Source organism: Mytilus californianus, unplaced genomic scaffold (genome assembly GCF_021869535.1).
Source record: "Mytilus californianus isolate M0D057914Y unplaced genomic scaffold, xbMytCali1.0.p SCAF_5, whole genome shotgun sequence".
In the NCBI taxonomy this organism is placed as follows: domain Eukaryota; kingdom Metazoa; phylum Mollusca; class Bivalvia; order Mytilida; family Mytilidae; genus Mytilus; species Mytilus californianus.
In genome coordinates this window covers 85,318,960-85,339,673 of record NW_026262701.1, presented here as the reverse complement: position 1 = coordinate 85,339,673, position 20,714 = coordinate 85,318,960, and the positions used below count along the sequence as shown (strand labels likewise).

The window sequence follows — 20,714 nt, the reverse complement described above, 5'->3', positions numbered from 1 at the left end:
ATACTATTTCATTTATGATTAAAAAATTACGTTGATTTCCGCCATTTATTCAAAAATTTAACATAGTTGGCTAAGTACTGTCCTGGCAGATTTTTTTTATGTTTACAAAATAAAAGTTCATAAAATTTTATATTTTCATAAAGCTGATAATACAAACTTTCTAATGAACACACATTTTCTTGCCAGACATGCATTTTGAACAAAATATTCAAATTTATCCATTGATTTTAGGCGAATTTCAACAAAATTTCTGACGCAAAAGGCTACTGTCCTGGCAGATTTTTTTTGTGTTAATGAAATAAAAGTCCATATTTTTTTATATTTTATCGAAGCTTATATTTCAAACTTTCCAATGAACCAAAATTTGATTACCAGACATTCATTTTGAAGAAGATATTTAACTTTATATTTTGATTTTGAGCTGATTTCAACAAAATTTCTAACTTAATAGGCTACTGTCCTGGCAGATTTTTTTACCTTTAAAAGACAAAATAAATATTGAATTATAGATTTTTGGAATGATTATTCCTTAAACTTTATAATCGCACAAAAATATTATGCCAGACAGTTGTTTTGGAGAAATTATTTCAATTATAAGTAAATTTTTCTCGGCAATTTCAGCCATTTTTTTCTTAAAATTTAACTGTCCTGGCAGATTTTTTTTAACTTATTAATTTTTTATTTTAAATATTTTTACAAATAATGTAAGTATATACCCTGTTCTTTATTCTACAATTTAAATTTTAACAATATGTTGGTTAAAACAAAAGTTACAGATGAAAACGTATCGAAAATAACTGTCCTGGTTTTATCTGTCCTGTTAATAGACCTTCCCAGTTCTGATGACGTATTACACACTACACATTGGATATTGCACGTTGTCGAGAAAGTTTCTTATGATTTCGCAATCATCTTGTTTTTAAACCGAAGATTTGAATTTCTGATATCAGTGCTATGGCTGTCCGTGCTCAGTTTGAGGGAAATAATGAAATTGGTGTGTTCAGTAAACTGACAAATTCATATTGCCTAACTGCAATAGGTGGTTCTGAAAACTTTTACAGGTGAGATAATTGTGGCTATCGAAAATTCTAAATCAACCTTTTTTTTAACATGAACAATACTCAACAATCTGCTGAAGCTAAATGAATTTGTAATGAATTAAGGGAAAACGGGCTTGCGTGTAACCATTTCCTTTTATTCCCATTTATCGGTATGTCAAGCAAACTTTAATAATTGGATTGTTTTGAGTCGGTATAATTTGTTCTTCAGACTCCCTTTTCCGCATACGAATCAATCTTAAAAATGCATAACTATTGGTTTTATTGGTGCACCTTTTTTGTATTGACTTGTTCGTGATCAGCTGCAGAGCTCCAGATAAGAATTCACAAATTGGGGTTTTTACCCATAATTTTTTTATGTAATTGGGTGATAAAGTTTTTTAATTGCATTATCGATTCCAATTCACCCCTCAAACAAATATCAAATTGGGTTTTTCACCACCAAGCTCCTTAATGTATTGGGTTTTTTCATCAACACAATATTGAATATTTAGGCATGTTAAAATCACATTATATCAACCCAAGATGTGTTTCCATCTTTAATGTGTTTCTTTCTTTGTACATGTGCTTAGCTGTTTTATTTGGTTTATTCACTGACGAGCAGTTGTACGTTTAATTTGTGTCCCGTTTTAAACGTTCTGTCAGTTTTGTATTTTCTCAAAACTTATGTAAACTGCAGCTGGTGTCACTAGTTGAACAGTAACTAATTGCCTTTCTAGATCCCATATGATCACCCTACAGTTTATAGTTGGGGTAGGTGTGGCTAAGTGTTTAGATTTTTATGTAATATATGTGAAATTTAGGTGCTGTAAGAAAGTTTTGCCAGTCCTTTCACCTATTTGCCAGATCTACTTTTTAATAAAAATAAAAAGTAGTTCCCAGATTTAAGATATACCCCAAAACCTTGAGATTTATAGGGTGGTTTAATGATGGAGACCACATTCAACTTAAATTTACAAATAATTCTGCAACATCAAGTAAATAAATGACAATGTTATACTGCACTTGCCAATAAGACAACTATCTTAAGCATCCAGAACAATTAGACCAAAACAAAGAAAGTGTCAAGCTGCATAATTTGACGTAAAAAACGGATATGTGTATTCATCAACTAAAATGAAAAAAATAATATATAAACTGTTTTTGTTTAATTCAATTTATATAAATCTGGGTTAAGTTGTCCCTTATCAGAACTTTTGGTTTCCGATGCTTTCCAACTACATATCATGTCATAATTGATTTGGCCTTTCACTTTTTCCAACTGATTTCGTTTTTGACGAAACCCCGTGTTTATCGTTCTATAGCAATGTTCTCGTTAAGGTACGCAAACACGCCCGTGCGTTCAATGGATGCTTCCTAAAATCACTAGCTGAGTCCTGTTATCATCATAACTTTCCCTCAGCTATCAAAAAGAAGCCGAAAACATGCTTCTATTCAATATTTTTATCGGACATTTACTTTCGTTTTAATTCATTGTATGTTATGATAAATCCCGAGCATTTCGAAAAAATATGACAGTATGTCACACGCTAATTGGATAAACGCCGAGAATATCGAAATGTTTTCATAAACACGTGTACCTTTTGAGCAACGGAAAATTCCAACAGGGACCCATTACAGCTACTTGATGCAGGGCTCTATTTTAAGAACGAAAGGACATTTCCAATTATAAATATTATAAAAATAGATTTACGCGACGACTGTAATCAGATAAGGGTAAATAACGCAAAGGATAGCGAATAAAAGCGTTAAGAACTCATGGTTTTGGCATATAATTGGGTTTTCCGTTGAATTAATTGGGTTATTGAACCCTGCAATGGGCAATTGCATTGGGTTTTTAATTATTTGTATTGCGTGATCACGCAAATACGCAGCTTATCTGGAGCTCTGCAGCTGATTGCTTTGGTCTCATCATAGCGGCCAAAACCAGTATCAGGCCTATGACTAAGCCAATGATATTATCTATTTCATATTATTATGTTACAGCCTACATATAACAATATTGTTTGCATCACTCTTTGAAGGTCGATTGTCTCCGTCGAGTTCTCTTGCATATTCAATAGGCAAATTAGTAGATCAGCATTATACTGGTTTATAAATAAATTGTCGTCAATGAATCAGTTGAACACTCCGTTTATCGAGGTATAACTAGACCTTGTCATTACACATAATTCTTCTTGGTGTTTACTTAATTCTCTGAGCTTTCGGGGGGCTTCGCCCCATGCCCCCTACCAAGGCTTTACCCAAGACCCCTTGTCGACAGATTCTGCGTGCACTGCACGCAGAACCTGGCTACGCCCCTGATGGTTGCCAATGCCATATAAACATTTTGATGTCATAGGTACATTCGTGGTGTCTTAGGTAAACACCAGACATTTTAGACTGCACATTTTGGTATACTTTTGAAGAAACTACATACCCAAAAAGTCTGGAATTCAAAATGATAGCTGACTGTAAATTGTATATGTTGTAGTTACAGAATGGTAGAATATTGAATCTACCTCCAGAAAATATATGCAATGACAACCTTTAAAAACTGTTGTTAAAAACGAATTGCAATAGAATGGTATTATACTTAGACAAAAAATACTAAGGTCTTGTCAGGCTATTTAAAAAAAAAAAGAATCCTGTGACAGTCACAGCAAATAATTAAAAAAAATAGTCTTAACTGATGCCATAATAATTATTTGTACTATGTAATATACCACAAAACAGCAGGTGTTAATTTACAATGTTAAAAAATTGAACTTTGGATTTCATAATATTCTTCTTCTTCTTCGACGATATACGGGAATAGACTCCTAGCTAGGAGTGTAAAACTTCCCGGAACTTGTGTGCTATGTACATATGGACTTAATTTAAAAATAATATGACAAAGAAAAATCATTAACAATAACATACAAATGTATATACATTATGTACAGTGGTTTTGTAGTTTAATAAGTTGTTGTGGATCCTTCAAATGTTAGAGTGGATATGCCACTTTTGAAGGATTCCAGGGTGTCAGACATACCTATTGCTTCAGGTAGTGAGTTCCAGTCCGAAATAGTGCGAGGATAAAAAGAAAATTTATAGAAATCTTTATTTGTTGATATTTGCCTAAATTTATGTTTCCCCCTAGTACGTCTATCAGATATTGTTAAATTGTCCTTAGGAACTTCCACTAACCCCCACTTTATTTTATATAGCATAGTTAATCTAGCTTTTTTCCTTCTTATTTCTAAATTTTCCCATTCCAATGATTTAATTAAATTTGAAACTGCTCCAGGTGATCTGTCTTTATAATCATTGAAGACAAACCTGGCTGCCTTACGCTGTACCTGCTCAACCTGAGTGATGTGTTGCTTTTTGTACGGATCCCATACAGGGGAAGAGTATTCGACGACTGGACGGACAAGTGATGTGTACGTAAGGTTTTTAATCTTACGTGTGCAGTTTTTTAAGTTCCTACGAAGAAAACCTAAGGTTTTATTTGCCTTACAGGTAATATTGTTTATATGTGTTCCCCAATCAAGATCATGGCTTATAGTTACGCCTGAATATTTACTGTCTTTTACTGCTTCTAAAACATGATTGTGCAATATATAATCAAAAGTGGAAGGTTTACTTTTTTTAGAAATATGAATAACATAACACTTCTCAGGATTAAAATTCATTTGCCAGTCCTCTTCCCATTGTACTAAACTAGATAAATCTTTTTGAAGTAATTTGGCATCAGAACTATTATTAACATTTCTATACAATAAACAGTCATCTGCAAAAAGTCTTGCATTGCAAGTTACATGTTCGGGTAGGTCATTAATAAAGAGTAAAAATAATGTTGGGCCTAAAACTGTTCCCTGAGGGATACCAGAATCAACAGCTAATTTTGAAGATTTAACACCATTTAATAGTACCTGCTGTTGCCTGTCAGCTAAAAAGTCATTTATCCAATTTAAATTTTGATTCCTAATACCATAAAAGTTTAATTTCTGGGCTAATCTTTGATGGGGGACTTTATCGAAAGCTTTGGAAAAATCTAAAAGTATAACATCTATTTGGTTACCATATCCCAATGATTTTGCAAGATCTTGTAAACTCACAAGACCTTTTACTTCTAAACCCATGTTGACTATCATTTAATATATTATTAATTGTAAGATGTTTCCTTATGTTGCTTGTTATAATGTGTTCTAGAATTTTGCAACATATTGCAGTTAATGAAGCTATAATGGCACAAATATTCATGTAAAAGGCAACATAACAAAGACAAAATGACTGAAATATCATCTGGATAAAACTTAATGACCTTCAAAAAATATTTTTGAAGGCCATTTACTTTTATTTAGTTCTCATTTGAACTATGGTCTCAAAATAAAAATGTTTCCATTTACATGAATCTGACTGAGTGCATTATATCATAAAACAACATTAGATTTATAAAGTTATGACATCATATATTCAAAATATATAATCTGTGCATATTTCATGAAAATGGAGAAAAATGCTGGTCTTATGCAATTTTTCATCCATACTTACTTGGTAGAAGCAATCACCACAGCCAAATGATACTTTGTCTGCCGATTTGAGATGTTTGACAATAAAATATAACTATAAATATGTTAATTTAACATTTATTTCAAAATGTATTTTTCAGTGTGTTTGAAGGTGAATTATCAGAAACTATACCTGTAGTGCATGTCAGTCTTGCAGGATGCAGAATTATTGGGAGGATGTGTGTAGGTATGTACAGGACTCTAGTCATTGATAATAGTTAAACATAAATATACCTACATGTATTGTTTCACGGTCAATTTTAAAATTTCCAGAAATGAAAAAATTGAATTGATACCATATCTATTATCAAAGGTACAATGTACATGAATGCATGGCATGTGTATTTGTACAGCAGATTGTTGCTTCTTTTCTTTAACAAGTAAATAAAATCATTTTGAAAAAGTTTTCTAATTGCTTTTGCCAACTTTGTAAAGTTTGTTGCATGGAAAAAATTTTTTTTTTTAACAAAATTGCAATGTCAGGTATTTTATACTGTAACCAACATATTTAAGAGAGATTTTGATAATACTGGAGATCCAAAGGGAACTAATAAATATTATCTCCCCTTGTAGGTAAGGCAATTATAGAGATTATTGACTTGATAAATGTTTCAAATTGTAAAAATTTTGTAGTGCATTTAAAAATTAGTATACTTGCACTTGCACATTTATGTCCTGTTTTTTTTTTTAACCAGGAAACAGAAATGGTTTACTTGTTCCAAACACAACAACAGATCAAGAATTACAGCATATAAGAAATTCCCTTCCTGACACTGTAAAAATACAGAGAGTTGAGGAACGGTTATCTGCCCTTGGCAATGTTATCACATGTAATGATTATGTTGCCTTGGTACATCCAGATTTAGACAGGGTAAGTAAATGAAACTCTTTAACTGTTTTCGGATAGAACATTACTTTTGATGACACGAAGTTTTAATTCAAAACAACAAGTTCTACAATAGTACAATTATTAAAAAGTCTTTCAAAACTATGACGGGTATGTCATCAGTGTTGGAAAGATATTTTCAGTGCTCATTAACAAGAGTCAGCTTGACTCAGCCATAAACAGCCTAAATGTATGTTTGATGTACAGTAACACCACTTTAAGCTTTTACACATTTACGAATTTACAGTTTCCTGGCAAAGAGTTTTATGAACAAAGAAAACCAAAGCTTTTACATGTATGCATATACAGTTTCCTGGCAAACAGTTTTATGAAAAAAGAAACTAGTATGCTACACATATTGAAAAAACTTGCCAGCTATAGCTCTATCACCTACAAGTTGATTTTATAAACCATGTGTCAATTTTGCAGTTGACTGAAACAAGACATGATTTAGAATTGAAAAGATAAATTGAAGGGGTTTGTTTCCGTTAGATGTCAATTACATTTAGTTACAGCCTATATGTATTTAATTCATTTTAAACTAAATGCATATAAAGTGAAATATTTAGACATGTTAATTCATGACTTTCCAGAACTACACACAAGGTCATAATGGAGAGGAAAAACAAGAATGAACAGAGAGTTTTCATGATGAACAGAAAATAATCCAAAAGCTTGAACAGTTCATTTCAACCTTAACTTGACCAATGATAAAAGCCATATAGCAAACACATTGCACAAAAAAAATTTTACTATATAGAAATGTAGAAATTCTTCATATACATAACACCTCTGTCTTGACATGCTAGGCACACAATTGCCAAAAGATGTAAAAAATGGTCTGTTAGTTCGTCTCTCTTGCAAGATGACTAAAAAATCAAGTCTATGTGTACAGATGATTTGAAGGGCGAAAATTCCTATCTATTTGGTCAATACATAAGACCTATATAGATATAAAATATTATATATAACTATTATAGGAAACGGAAGAAATAATCTCTGATGTGTTGAAAGTAGAAGTATTCAGACAAACAGTTGCAGACAATGTTTTAGTGGGAAGTTATTGTGCAATCAGTAATCAAGGAGGACTGGTAATTTGATTTTAACCAACTTTGAACAAATATAAATATAATATAATCAGACTGCAATCATGGTGAATGAAATATAATTACCGTATTATTGAACTATGTAAAGGTCAGTTCAAAATAGAACTTATAGGCTTCCAATGAAATTAGAATATGCCAAAACTATTGCCAGTAAATTTAAATTTGGAATTTTAGAATTATAGAGTTTAAATTGGTGAATTTTAATTTGCAATGAAATTTGACACTGGTCCTGTATAGTTGACCATTAAACATTAAAATACAGACATTTTGACATTTTTTCTAGTATTACCTGTAATAAACACATGTACACCACAGAACAGACAAAATTAATATACACGTTGTATTAAGTACAAATATACTTGAAAAGTGTGTAGGTATTCTATCTGAATACATATGCCATGGAATCTGCCTTTGAATGTTTTGCAATCAATTATTGTGTCGAAATGAATTGTAGGTACATCCAAAAACCACCATAGAAGATCAAGACGAATTATCATCATTATTACAAGTTCCACTGGTGGTAAGTTTCTTTAGCCTAGAAGAATATAATAGGTAATAAAGTTATAAAAAGCTGAGATATAGCCCTTTCCATTAGCCAAAAGTGGTACTTATTATGTGATTGAGTTAATTCCCTTTGAACAGAAATGGTTAATTATATATATATAAAGTTTGATTACACTTACAGATAAGTTTTATAGATTTTTAAAGGACATTAAAATTGAGAATGGAAATGGGGAATGTGTCAAAAAGACAACAACCCGACCATAGAGCAGACAACAGCTGAAGGCCACCAATGGGTCTTCAATGCAGCGAGAAACTCCCGCACCCGGAGGCGCCTTCAGCTGGCCCCTAAACAAATAAATATACTAGTTCAGTGTTAATGGACGTCATACTTAACTCCAAATTATACACAGGAAACTAAAATTGAAAATGATACAAGACTAACAAAGGCCAGAGGCTCCTGACTTGGGACAGGCGCAAAAATGCGGCGGGGTTAAACATGTTTGATGAGATCTCAACCCTCCCCCTATACCTCTAGCCAATGTAGAAAAACAAACGCACAACAGTACGTACAGTAAAACTCAGTATAAGAGTAGTCCGAGTTCGATGTCAGAATAGGAAACAAAAGAAAATAAACAAAATGACAATAATACATAAATAACAACAGACTACTAGCAGTTACTGACATGCCAGCTCCAGACCTCAATTAAACTGATTGAAAGATTATGTCTTCATCATATGAATATCAGGCACAATCCCTCCTGTTAGGGGTTTAGTATTATACTGTCATAAAATATATGAGAAGAACATAACCCGTGTCATGCCAACAACTGGTTTTAGAATAAATGTGTTAATTCCGATGCAAAGACCCTATAAGTGAATCAATATTAAAGCCAAAATATGCAATCTTTAATGACCTGACAACAGTATCGTAACTATATCCCTTCTTAATAAGTCTGTTTAAAGGTTTTGTTAGCTTTTGAGGTGAATACTGACATTTTTGTGCTTTGTAAAGAATATTACCATAAGAGATTGGATGTGAAATACCCGAACGTATAAGATGTCTGCATGTTGAGTTATATTTACGAATGATGTCCTTATACCGATGATAAAATTTAGTAAATGTTTTGACTAGTTTATGATATCGAAAACCCTGGTGTAATTATTTTTCAGTAATACATAAATTTCTCTCGCTAAAATCTAATACGTTGTTACATACACGAGCGAATCGTACAAGTTGAGATATATAAACACCATAAGATGGTGACAAGGGAACGTCACCATCTAAAAATGGATAATTAACGATAGGAAATGAAAAATCATCTCTTTTATCATAAATTTTTGTATTAAGCTTCCCGTTAATGATATAGATATCAAGATCCAGGAAAGGACAGTGGTCATTTTTAGTATTAGCTTTATTTAAAGTAAGTTCAACAGGATAAATTTCTTTAGTATACATACTGAAGTCGTCATTATTTAGAGCCAATATATCATCCAAATATCTAAAAGTATTGTTTAATTTTTGTATAAGATGTTGTTTCGATGGGTCTTTGCTGATTTTAGTCATAAATTGTAACTCATAACAATACAAAAATAGGTCCGCAATAGGTGGTGCACAGTTAGTCCCCATTGGAATTCCGATAACTTGACGATATACGGAATCTCCAAAGCGAACAAAAATGTTATCAAGTAAAAATTCAAGGGCAGATATAGTATCAAAGCATGTCCAATTGACATAGTTCTTTTTTTGTTTCTACTAAAAAATGACCTAAAAGAGTTTGAACATATGTATTCGCATTCAGACTATTTAAATGCCCATTTAATTAGGTGTGTGAATTTTTTTGTATTAATGATAAATGACATTTCTGATTTTTTTATACCCCCGCCCTAGCGGAGGGGGCATTAAGTTTTACCCTTGTCCATCTGTACGTCCGTCCGTACATCCCAAAATTGGTTTCCGTTCTCTAACTTAAGTTTGCCTCAACCAAATATTATGAAACTTATACACAATGCTTAAAACCACAAAACACAGATCAAGTTTGAATTTTGGTTGTGTCACTTTTACCGTTCTAGAGTTATGCCCCTTTACAAATTGAAAAATTTATCTTTTTTGTTTCCGTTCTCTAACTTTAATTTATTTTTCGTTTCCGTTCTCTTAAGTTTGCATGGACGTTAAGCAACCAACAACCAATCTTAAGTTTCCATCAACTAAATGTTATGAAACTTATACACAATGCTTATTACCACAAAACTCAGATCAAGTACAAATTGGGTAGCATCACTTTTACAGTTCTTCAGTTATGTCCCTTTATAACATTACATTTGTATATGCAAGCATGGGCATCATCTGTGTCCCATGGACACATTCCCCATTTATTTTATTTTCCTTGGTAAATTGTTTGAAGAATTTTGTGGTAGGTTTGTTTGTTATTCTGTATAAACTAATTTTCTGAATGCTATATATATATATTTTTTTTTTTTGATGAAGTGAACTCCTTTAAAAACTTAAGCTTATATTGTCTATTAATAAACATATATTTAGATTTCTAATTTTGGGCCCAGTTTTAAAGTTGGTCCAAATCGGGGTCCAAAATTAAACTGTGTTTGATTTCAACATAAATTGAATATATATAGGGTTCTTTGAAATGCTGAATCTAAACCTGGAATCTAAACCTGTATTTATTTTCATTATTAATTAGATAATACCACAGTGAGGTCCAAAGGGTCCTAAATTAAACTTTTGTTTAATTTCATCAAAAATTGAATTCTTGGGGTTTTTTGCTATGCTGATTCTAACAATGTTTTAGTGGTTAAATCATATCTAATTTTAGAGAACTATTTCTGTTGATTACATCACTGGTTCATGGAAATAAGTTTTGAGTTATTTTTGAACAGAAATGGTATATTTTATTTTTACTTGATCCTGTTTGTGGGTTCAGATTTGCAAATATCATTTTCATTATTAATTAGATAATAATCTATTTTAAATATTCCAATCACAATCCAAATTCAGAGCTGTTTTAAGCTTAAATGTTGTGTCCATACTTGCGTAACTGTTCAGGGATCAACCTCTGCAGGAAAATCCGGTTTGCTGTCACTCTGACAGCCTCTTGTTATATAGATAGCTTGTGTAGTTCTGGTGCACAATTTAATGAAGTGTAACTAGTCTTTGGAAACCTAAACCTCACTTCACCCATCTATGTATATGTTCTAAGTAAAATGTACAATGAAAATCTTGTCAAGTTGAGCTACCAACAAGATATCCACTAATGTGAACAGAGAATGTACATGTATGTAGGTATGTTTCATAATATTCCTGGCTAGTATGAAGTTATCATAATTTATATTTTATGAAAGCTTAACTAAACAGATGGAATGATTTACTATGTATATTGCTGATATGAACAAGGTGACTTTGGATATATGCCAATTAAAAAGCACACAACAACACTAGATCACCAAAAATAGGCTGAAAAAGAAAGGCGAAAGATACCAAACAGACAGTCAAACTCATAAGTCGAAAACCAACTGTCATTGCTATGGCAAAAACAAAAAACAACCAAAACACAAACAACAGTACACAAAACACAAAATAGAAAACTAAAGACTCAGCAAAATGAACCCCTAGTAAGCACATTGTCTTTAATGGATGGAAAAAACTAACATGGCAAGCTGTAATTCACCCCAAGTTCAAATTCTCTTCCTATTTTAGGCAGGTACAGTGAACAGAGGCAGTGATGTGATAGCAGCAGGTCTGGTAGTCAATGATTGGATAGCATTTTGTGGACTTGATACAACCAGTACAGAATTATCAGTAGTAGAAAGTGTATTTAAACTTGGCGATAGACAACCTAGCTCAATATCCACAGAAATGAGAGAAAGTTTAATTGATAGGTAAAAAACCTACTAAAATAATTTGCAAGGGTTAGAGATTGTGCTGTTGACTAATTCTGTCAAAAACTATGCACATTTTAACCAAATTGTTAAATTTTCTGTTACCTTCAGGGCTCAACATTACCGTTTGTCCGATTGTCCGGGACAAGTGGACACAGGCGTCGAGCAAGTAGATTCATCATACTACTTGTCCGATGGGACAAGTGAAAAATCGATGTCAGATGTTAAAAAGATCAAATTCAAGACTTATACATTCCCAAAAAATTGAATGATTGTTTTAATGATTATTCAACATGAAAGAAATATTCTTTGATTGAACCAGAGAACTATAATATGTCTCTGATTGAACGTATTTGAACATGCTGGCAGCGGATGACCATGGGAATATAAGTAAGGGGGAAAGACACCAATGGTAATGCTTCTTCTTAGTATAAGCCTCCTGGAATTAGGAGCACCTCCAAATGGAGTTTTACCTTAACTTAAAATTTTTAAATTAAAGTATGTTTCATTTGATTTTGCTTTTATCACTGTTTATGCAAAACAATACATTAAAAAAAAGGTTTTATTTGAAAAGATCTATGTATAAAAATAATAAGTTTAAAAAGATGTAAAAATTATCTAAAATCTGAAAAGACATATTTTCTTAGTGAAATGTACTTCATTATCATTTATCAATGTATATAAAAATCAAAATAAAATTATAAAATCTTGTTTTGCCATCATCAATAAATTAAAAAGGTTTAATTATATACAAGGTGGCCAGGTGTATTTACATCCTTGGTTTAACCCATACCACTACTACAGAATGAATAGGTCCAGAGGAGAACCTAGTGATTTGGGAAGTGATAATGGTTTAATGATCAACACATCATAGTGACATTGAGTAAATCTTGCAAATAATCTTTCAGTCTGAAATATATAAATGAATTTTGATGTGGTATTCTTTAATTGTACTTACAAACAAATTCATATAACATAACAAAATGCTCCCTTTATTAAATACAATCAAAGCTCAAGTGTTATTAGTGCATATCATCAATATGTAAGATTTTCAATTATGAATTCGGACAAGTGAGTTAAGAGTTCGGACAAGTTGATTTTCTTGCAACTTGTCCGAAGGGACACGTTAGAAAAAATGATAATGTAGAGGCCTGACCTTTGACTTTTATACGACCAAATTGACACTCTTAACATCAGGAGCATGAATTTTACCATTTAAAACAAAAATGTTATACATGTTTAAACATTTCTCGTGTATTTTCAATATCTGTGGATAAATCATTGGTTCAGTGATAATAAAATTTATGGCTTTTAAGCTTTAAGTTTATGCATAACAGACACGAAAAAATAAATAAATCAATTGCAAATATGCATTTTGTTGTGCATACACAAATCTTGCGTTTGTCACCCATTGCATGAGGTAAAATTTTACGAATATAAAATTTGTTGTCACAAGAGGAAACCTTTGACACTTGAGTACCATAAGGGATTTTTCAAATGTCATTAGGTTCAATAGCACTAAAAAAATATCAGTCATAGTAAAGTTCTCAAATGTGAAATTGCTATATTTATATTTGTGGTTTTGATAATTTACAAAATCGATTAAAATATAAAAGAATTTCCTAATCTGTAAAATGAAACCTTTTTCTGCATACAGTAATGCAACATGATTTTGTTTATTTCAGTATGACATAAAGACAGCAAAGCAATTACAAATGGATGAATGAAGAATGCTTGTGTGCAAGGAGATGTGAATGTTTAACCAGATCACAAACTGAGAACCCATATATACAACAGGACTAATTGGTGATGTTGCAGAGTAAAGTACTATCTGGAGAATCCTTTTAGTCTCATATACTAAGTTGAAAAAAAACATGGAAAGCTTCAGCATTTATAAACTTATTGGTAAAAATTAATACATATGTGTATAGTATTTTTCTGATAAACTGTTTAGAATACTTATGCCCTGCCTACATTAATAAAGGGCCATTAGGTTTTATACGCCCGTTTACGGGACATATTATGATATACCGTTGTACGTCCGTCTGTCGTCAACATGTCGAACAATAACTCAAAAACCCTTAAAACCAATTTGCATGAAACTTTGGTAAATTATTTATATCTATTTACATGAGCTTCCTTTCGATTTTTATAAATTTTATAAATTTTTAATATGACATTGAGAAGTTATTGAACTTTATTCTTTGGAAAAGCGATGGGCATATCATGCGCTCATGGCGCAGCTGTTTATTAAGTCTGTGGGTCTGGCAGTCTGTCTGTCTGTCTTGTATCAGATTAAAGTTTTGGTTAATGAAAATTGTGAACACATCAACATGAAACGTAGTACACAAAACGGGTTTTGTGCATTGAACATTATTTCAGAGGAAGTCATTGGAAAAACAAAACATATATTCTATATTTAAATAAAATAGAAAGTTGATTAATTTTTTTGGTATATATAAAAGAAAAGAGCTAACCATTGAAATTTTGAAGTACAGGAAGGATTGGGATCCATTATAATAAATCAAGAGTGCTATAGATATTAAAGTAACTCCATCACTGATATTAAGTTTTGTTTTGTTAAGAGATATTTGCATTTTGAATACTCTAAACACAAAGAAAATTGGGAGCTTTTAATTCTTCATTGTACATGTGAAAAGTTTGTTGAACATCTAGAATTTATGTTTATATATATCCCTAAAACAGTTATCTTGAGAAATGATATCAGCATGTTGCAAAAAAAAAATTAAACATTCTCATGTTAACAAGTAGGAAAGAAGAATCTAGGAACAGATAAAAGAATAATGTAAAATTGAAGTGATTATTGATTAAACATACAAATGTATATGTCAAATTGTCAATGCAGAATGAAATAGTTACAAGGTTAATAATTTTATCATGTTAACAAATATGTGAAAGTGCCAATTACATTTATTATAAATTGTCATCTAGAATTTATTTTCTAAATACTGTAAGTAAATAAATATCAAGATCTGTAAACTTTTGTCTGTTTTTGTTTCGCCTGTGATTAAAGTCACAGTAAGGAAGACATAGGTAGTACTATCCAGCGGTGGCTCAATGTAAACTTTTTGTATAAAGCTTTATATTTCAGAAGCTAGAAGACCTGGATGCTTCATACTTTGTATGCAAATACCTTACAAAGTTTCTGTCTGTCATATGTCCATTGTCCTTGACCTCATTTTCATGGTTCAGCGACTGCTTGAAAAAGTTTTTTTTTTTTGTCATGTGAATTTCTCACTTATTATGAGTTATAGGATAACTGTATTTGGTATATGGGTTCCATGCAACGTCTACATGTCCATCAGACAGGGTTCACCGGTCCTCAACCTGATTTAATGGATCCGTGATCAAGGTTAAAGTTACTAAATTAGGTCCATTTCTCAGTTACTATAAGCAGTAGGTCAACTATATGTGGTGTATGGAATGATTGTAAGGGGTACATGTCCGTCTGGCAGGTTTTATCCTACCTTGACCACATTTTCATGGTTCATTGGTCAATGTTACGTTTTTATACGACCGCAAAAAATTTGCGTTCGTATAATGCTATCACAACAACGTCGTCGTCTGAAGACATTAGTTTACAGAAAAATAAGTTTAGTTTAAGTGTATGAATCTCTATGAATTTTAACCAAAAGGTTCAAAACCACAAAAGGAAGGTTAGGATTGTTTTTGGGGGTGATGGTCCCAACCGTTTAGGACGGGGTACATGTCCGTCTGGCAGGTTTCATCCGACCTTGACCACATTTTCATGGTTCATTGGTCAATGTTACGTTTTTATACGACCGCAAAAAATTTGCGTTCATATAATGCTATCACATCAACGTCGTCGTCCGAAGACATTAGGTTTACGGAAAAATAAGTTTAGTTTAAGTGTATGAATCTACATTTTACAAAAAGAAAATTTCTTCAAATATTATTTTTTTTGGAAAGGGGGGTAAATTTTTTTCCCTCAAGATTTAAGAAATTATCAATTTTCCCCCAAAAAAATTGGGGGTCACAATTTATTTTGCCTATTCTTTGTATATAGTCTGAAAACAGATTTACTCAGTATTGTGCAACAGCACAGTGTATTGCACAACAGCAAGAAATCTTCAATTGAATATAAATTCAAATCATATAATCAATTTCAAGTTCTTTGACTACATTTATTCTGTGTCAGAAACCTATAATGTGTCAAATATTTAATTACAATCCAAATTCAGACCTGTATCAGGCTTGAATATTGTGTCCATTTTTGCCCAAACTGTTCAGGACCTCTGCAGTCGTATCCAGCTGCGCTCGGCGAAGCAGTTTATTGTGTTTTGGTCTGTTATAGAATTACCATAAGCAAGAGGTCAACTATATTTTGTGTATGGAATAGTTGCAAGATGTACATGTCTATCTGACAGGATTTATCTGATCTTGACCTCATTGTCATGGATCTTTAAAAATGTTGAGTTTATGTGATACTTTTAGTAATACCTTTATCTTTAAGACTTTCAACATAAAATCCAAGATAGTCACCATGTGCTTTTTGCTGATGTTAAGACACCAATATTAATCTATTCTGTGAGTGTTCAAGGTTTACAAAAATAAGAAGATGTGGTATGATTGCTAATGAGACATTTTTCCACCAGATTCCAAATGATGTTAGCAATTATTGGTCATGCTTCAAATAAGATAACAAACTTGACTGCATTAGCTCAATATATTATTTGAAAATATTGCAAAAAAGAGAACTACCCAATCTCCTTATTCTTATACTGGTATTTGCCTCAAGGCCAACCTTCTCAAGATCAACTCCATCCAGTATTTGAATTGATCTTTGATATAAATCTTGACAAAATCAAGAGACATGGGGAATAAGTGAAAAGGACCTACCTTTACTTGAATGCCAACATTTACCTTTCAGTGCATAAACGTAGTATGTCTTTTAGTTAAGGTGTCATTTCAACAAATGCCATTTCAGAATCTTGTATGTCACTTCAGTGTTAAATAAAGCTTGTTTTAATGTTGGATTGATTGATTGATTGATTGATTGGTGTTTTAACGCCACTTTCAACACTATTGTGCTATTTCGTGGCGATCAGTTTATATTGGTGGAGGAAGCCGGAGTACCTGGAGAGAACCACCGACCTTCGGTAGGAAAACTGACAATCCTAGACAATTAAGATTGGAATGGAGTGCACCTGCCAAGTGCGGTATTCGAACTTGCAACCTCAGTGTTGACTGGCTAGTGATACAGTAGTTCGACTACTTAGACCACTCGGCCACCAAGGCCCCTTAATGTTGGACAACATAATTTCGTATAAAAAGATTTGTATAAATAACAAGGTGTGGTATGATTGCCAATGAGACAACTCTCCACAAGAGACCAAATAACACAGAAATTAACAACTATAGGTCACCGTACAGCCTTCAATAATGATTAAAACCCATAAAGTGACTTATATAATGGTTCTTGAGTGGGATGCACACACAAGGATAAACAACAAGACCAATACCAGCTCTGGACCAGCGTTGCTGCATGCAATTGATGGAGGTACCATGTATACTGAAGCATAACTGGTCATTGTCTCTCATTAAAGACCAAAAAAATGTCATGAAAAGTTTCCTTGTACAATGAGTTGTAAAATTTTAAAATATCTGCAAGCAGGAAGAGGCTGCATGGCAGATGTAAAAATTTACTACTCGCATGCAAAAGTTGCTGTCTTAAATTGTATGCCAGTTGAAAGTTTATGTTCAAAGGAACATAACTGAGGGCAAATCCACATCAGAATGCTACACCTACATACATTCAACCATACATGTTTGTATCAACTAAAAAAATTATGTACCAGCATTCGGGTACATCCAACAAAACTTACAGGAGTTAGTCACAAGTTGTGTACAGGACATTGATTTTTTGTGCACCAGTTGTTTTAACTTGTGATGCAAGTAATTTTTGGGGTTTTCACATCAAAACATGAACTTCTGCTTATATCAGTTTGTTACTCCTTGAAAACAGCTTGAGAGAGTTCCACCAAACTTACACAGAGGTATTACTATGAAAACTTCGCTTTTAAGTCCTACCTGTAAGGATGTAAACATTATTTAAGAGTATCAATAGACAACTTTCTGTGTGCAAGAGTATCAATAGACAACTTTCTGTGTGCAAGAGTATCAATAGACAACTTTCTGTGTGCAAGAGTATCAATAGACAACTTTCTGTGTGCAAGAGTATCAATAGACAACTTTCTAGTTCGATGTATTTCCGTCAAAAACTCTGGTTTTAGTGAACATCATTCGTGCGTTTAGGGGCATCGTCACTTCCGTTCCAATGTTGAGCAAGTGGTTGGAAAACTATAATGCTATATTGCACCAATTATTTGGCAAATTAAATTCTCATAATTGACAATCAGCACTATTGTCATTAGGGAATTGTGATTAAGTACTTACAAAACAAACATTATTTCTAGTTTATCCTGCACAATGACGATCACTAAGACGCTTGATGAACGTTAATAGTGCAGGGATACAGGCGATCCCCTCTATCTGGTAAATGACGTCATAAAGGCGCGCATAATTGACGAGTTTTTTCCGGTGAAGGATGAACTCGAAAGTGGTCTATTATAACAATATATATTCGGTCTATTCTTCATAACACACTTCAGCATTATCTAACATGAAAAATGAAAACAAATATGTTTGTGTATCCCAATCTCCTTAAACTCTGAATGAATATAATTTTTGTGGTGTATTTCCACCACTGTTCATCCACTAACAGCTTACTCTTACATGTAATAAAACAGACATTTAACTGTTAAATGGTACAGTTGACTCTTACATGTAATAAAACAGACATTTAACTGTTAAATGGTACAGCTGACTCTTACATGTAATAAAACAGACATTTAACTGTTAAATGGTACAGCTGACTCTTACATGTAATAAAACAGACATTTATCTGTTAAGTGTATTATGTTTTGATTTTAATGTCTCGATATTGATTATAAGAAAAAATTTATGCAAAATTTATTTTTAACAAAAATTCACATACAAAGTTCACAATAAATTAATAAACATGAAACAAATATATAAAAATACAGAGAATAAGTGCAACCTTCCCTTTGCTAAAACATACAATAAAGACAGCTATATATTAGTTTTCTGAATAAATTCTATTAAAGCAACGACCTAGCACTTACTATGCAAAAATTTAGTCTAAAGGCAATTGTTTCCCACTTCAGTAATATTATCAACTACGACTTGATAGTGTACAACCTTGTCATATAAAAAACCAATCCGACTGAAATATAGATCATTTGACCATGCTTTTTCTTACAAAGATCTTACAATGCATTGTTTTATTCTTTTTTTATAATTATTACAATGTAATGAACTTTCTTCTTTCAAATTTGTAAAGGTATTTATAATTATGACAAAACCCTTAGGATCCCGAAAATGAAACACCATGGTCAGACACTTTTAAGCAATACCTGCATACAGAATTGTTTAAAAGAAGGCTGATTTTACAAAGAAAGGATATAAATATGAACACTTATAAAAAAGCCAGACTGCTTAAATTTTGTATTCTTCTGGCTTTCTATGGAAAAGATGAATATGAAAACATACAAAAACTGTATACAATATTGAAGGTATGTAGTTGATATTGCACTTGAAATAATCTTGAGACTTTCTTTGAAAATTTATAAGCCAGAGTCCTGAACCCTTGAAAAAAGATATTTGTCTTATGTTTTTGTGTGTTAAAAATCATAGAACAAAGTAAAAAGGATAACACTGCATGATTTTTGTTACATTACATTACAGCTGTAAAGCAACTTTGTCATATTGCAGTGGAAAATCTAGTGCCAAAAAATAATGTCCCCTGCAAACACTGAGAAAAGCATCCTTCAATGTTTGGTATGTTCTCCATGAGGATTCAACTGATTATAAGTAAAAAAAAAAAAAGTTCTGGTAAATATAATCAATGAAATTGTTTTAAATAAAAATAGATTTACCACATATTATTATTTCCTTCTAGGTAAAGCAAGCGATGAGAACATCAGGCCACCCTGAAAAATTTCTTTGTTTGTTGTTGCCTATCCCTGCCATATAGGGTTGGGAAGGTAGGTAGGGATTTGTTTTTTTTGGCCAACAAAATAAGTTATATGTTTTATACAAGAAAACAACGTCAGAGCAGTAAAAAATCTTTTAAAAAAATTAGAAAAGATTTGTGTCAAAAAATTTTTTTGGGTATTAAGCTGCTTTTTAGGTGGGTAGGTAGGCAACATCAAACAATTTAAATTTTATGTTTGGCTCCACAGAGGTTCAGGAAAAAATATCAATAAAATCAATTGACAAGAAGCAGAGATCAACACTTTTGAATTTAAATCACTGGGCAAATTCAAATGGACCTTATTCCGATATAAACACTTAATGTGAATAAAATGAGAAGACCACACATATATGCACAAAAATTGAAATGACCTATTCTTAAAACGGTCTAAACAAAATAGTAAAATCTTAAGCACATAATAGTTTTTGTAAAAAAAATTCCTTTAAATTTCTAATCCTTAACAGACATAACTTTTTCTAAATCATTATATTCACTTTATATTGAAAGTTTCCGTAACAATGAACAGATCGACGTGTTTGAAAATAGGCAGATTTCTGGAAATTTTATCATGCTTAGGACTAAGTGGACCACTCTGAAAATTGGTGCATGGAAAGAGCTTAAGATTTTGTATGTAAC

The 20,714-nt window shown here is 32.1% G+C and overlaps 1 protein-coding gene across 1 annotated transcript; it reads left to right on the top strand.

The window, feature by feature from the left end:
* Nucleotides 1-835: 835 nt before the first annotated feature.
* Nucleotides 836-14,980, top strand: LOC127701690 (eukaryotic translation initiation factor 6). The gene is made up of 7 exons (XM_052205689.1): nucleotides 836-1,061; nucleotides 5,695-5,780; nucleotides 6,289-6,464; nucleotides 7,460-7,570; nucleotides 8,040-8,105; nucleotides 11,799-11,980; nucleotides 13,666-14,980. Exons 1-7 carry the CDS (start codon nucleotides 955-957, stop codon nucleotides 13,673-13,675), a joined length of 738 nt encoding a protein of 245 aa, XP_052061649.1. The 5' UTR covers nucleotides 836-954; the 3' UTR covers nucleotides 13,676-14,980.
* Nucleotides 14,981-20,714: the final 5,734 nt, after the last annotated feature.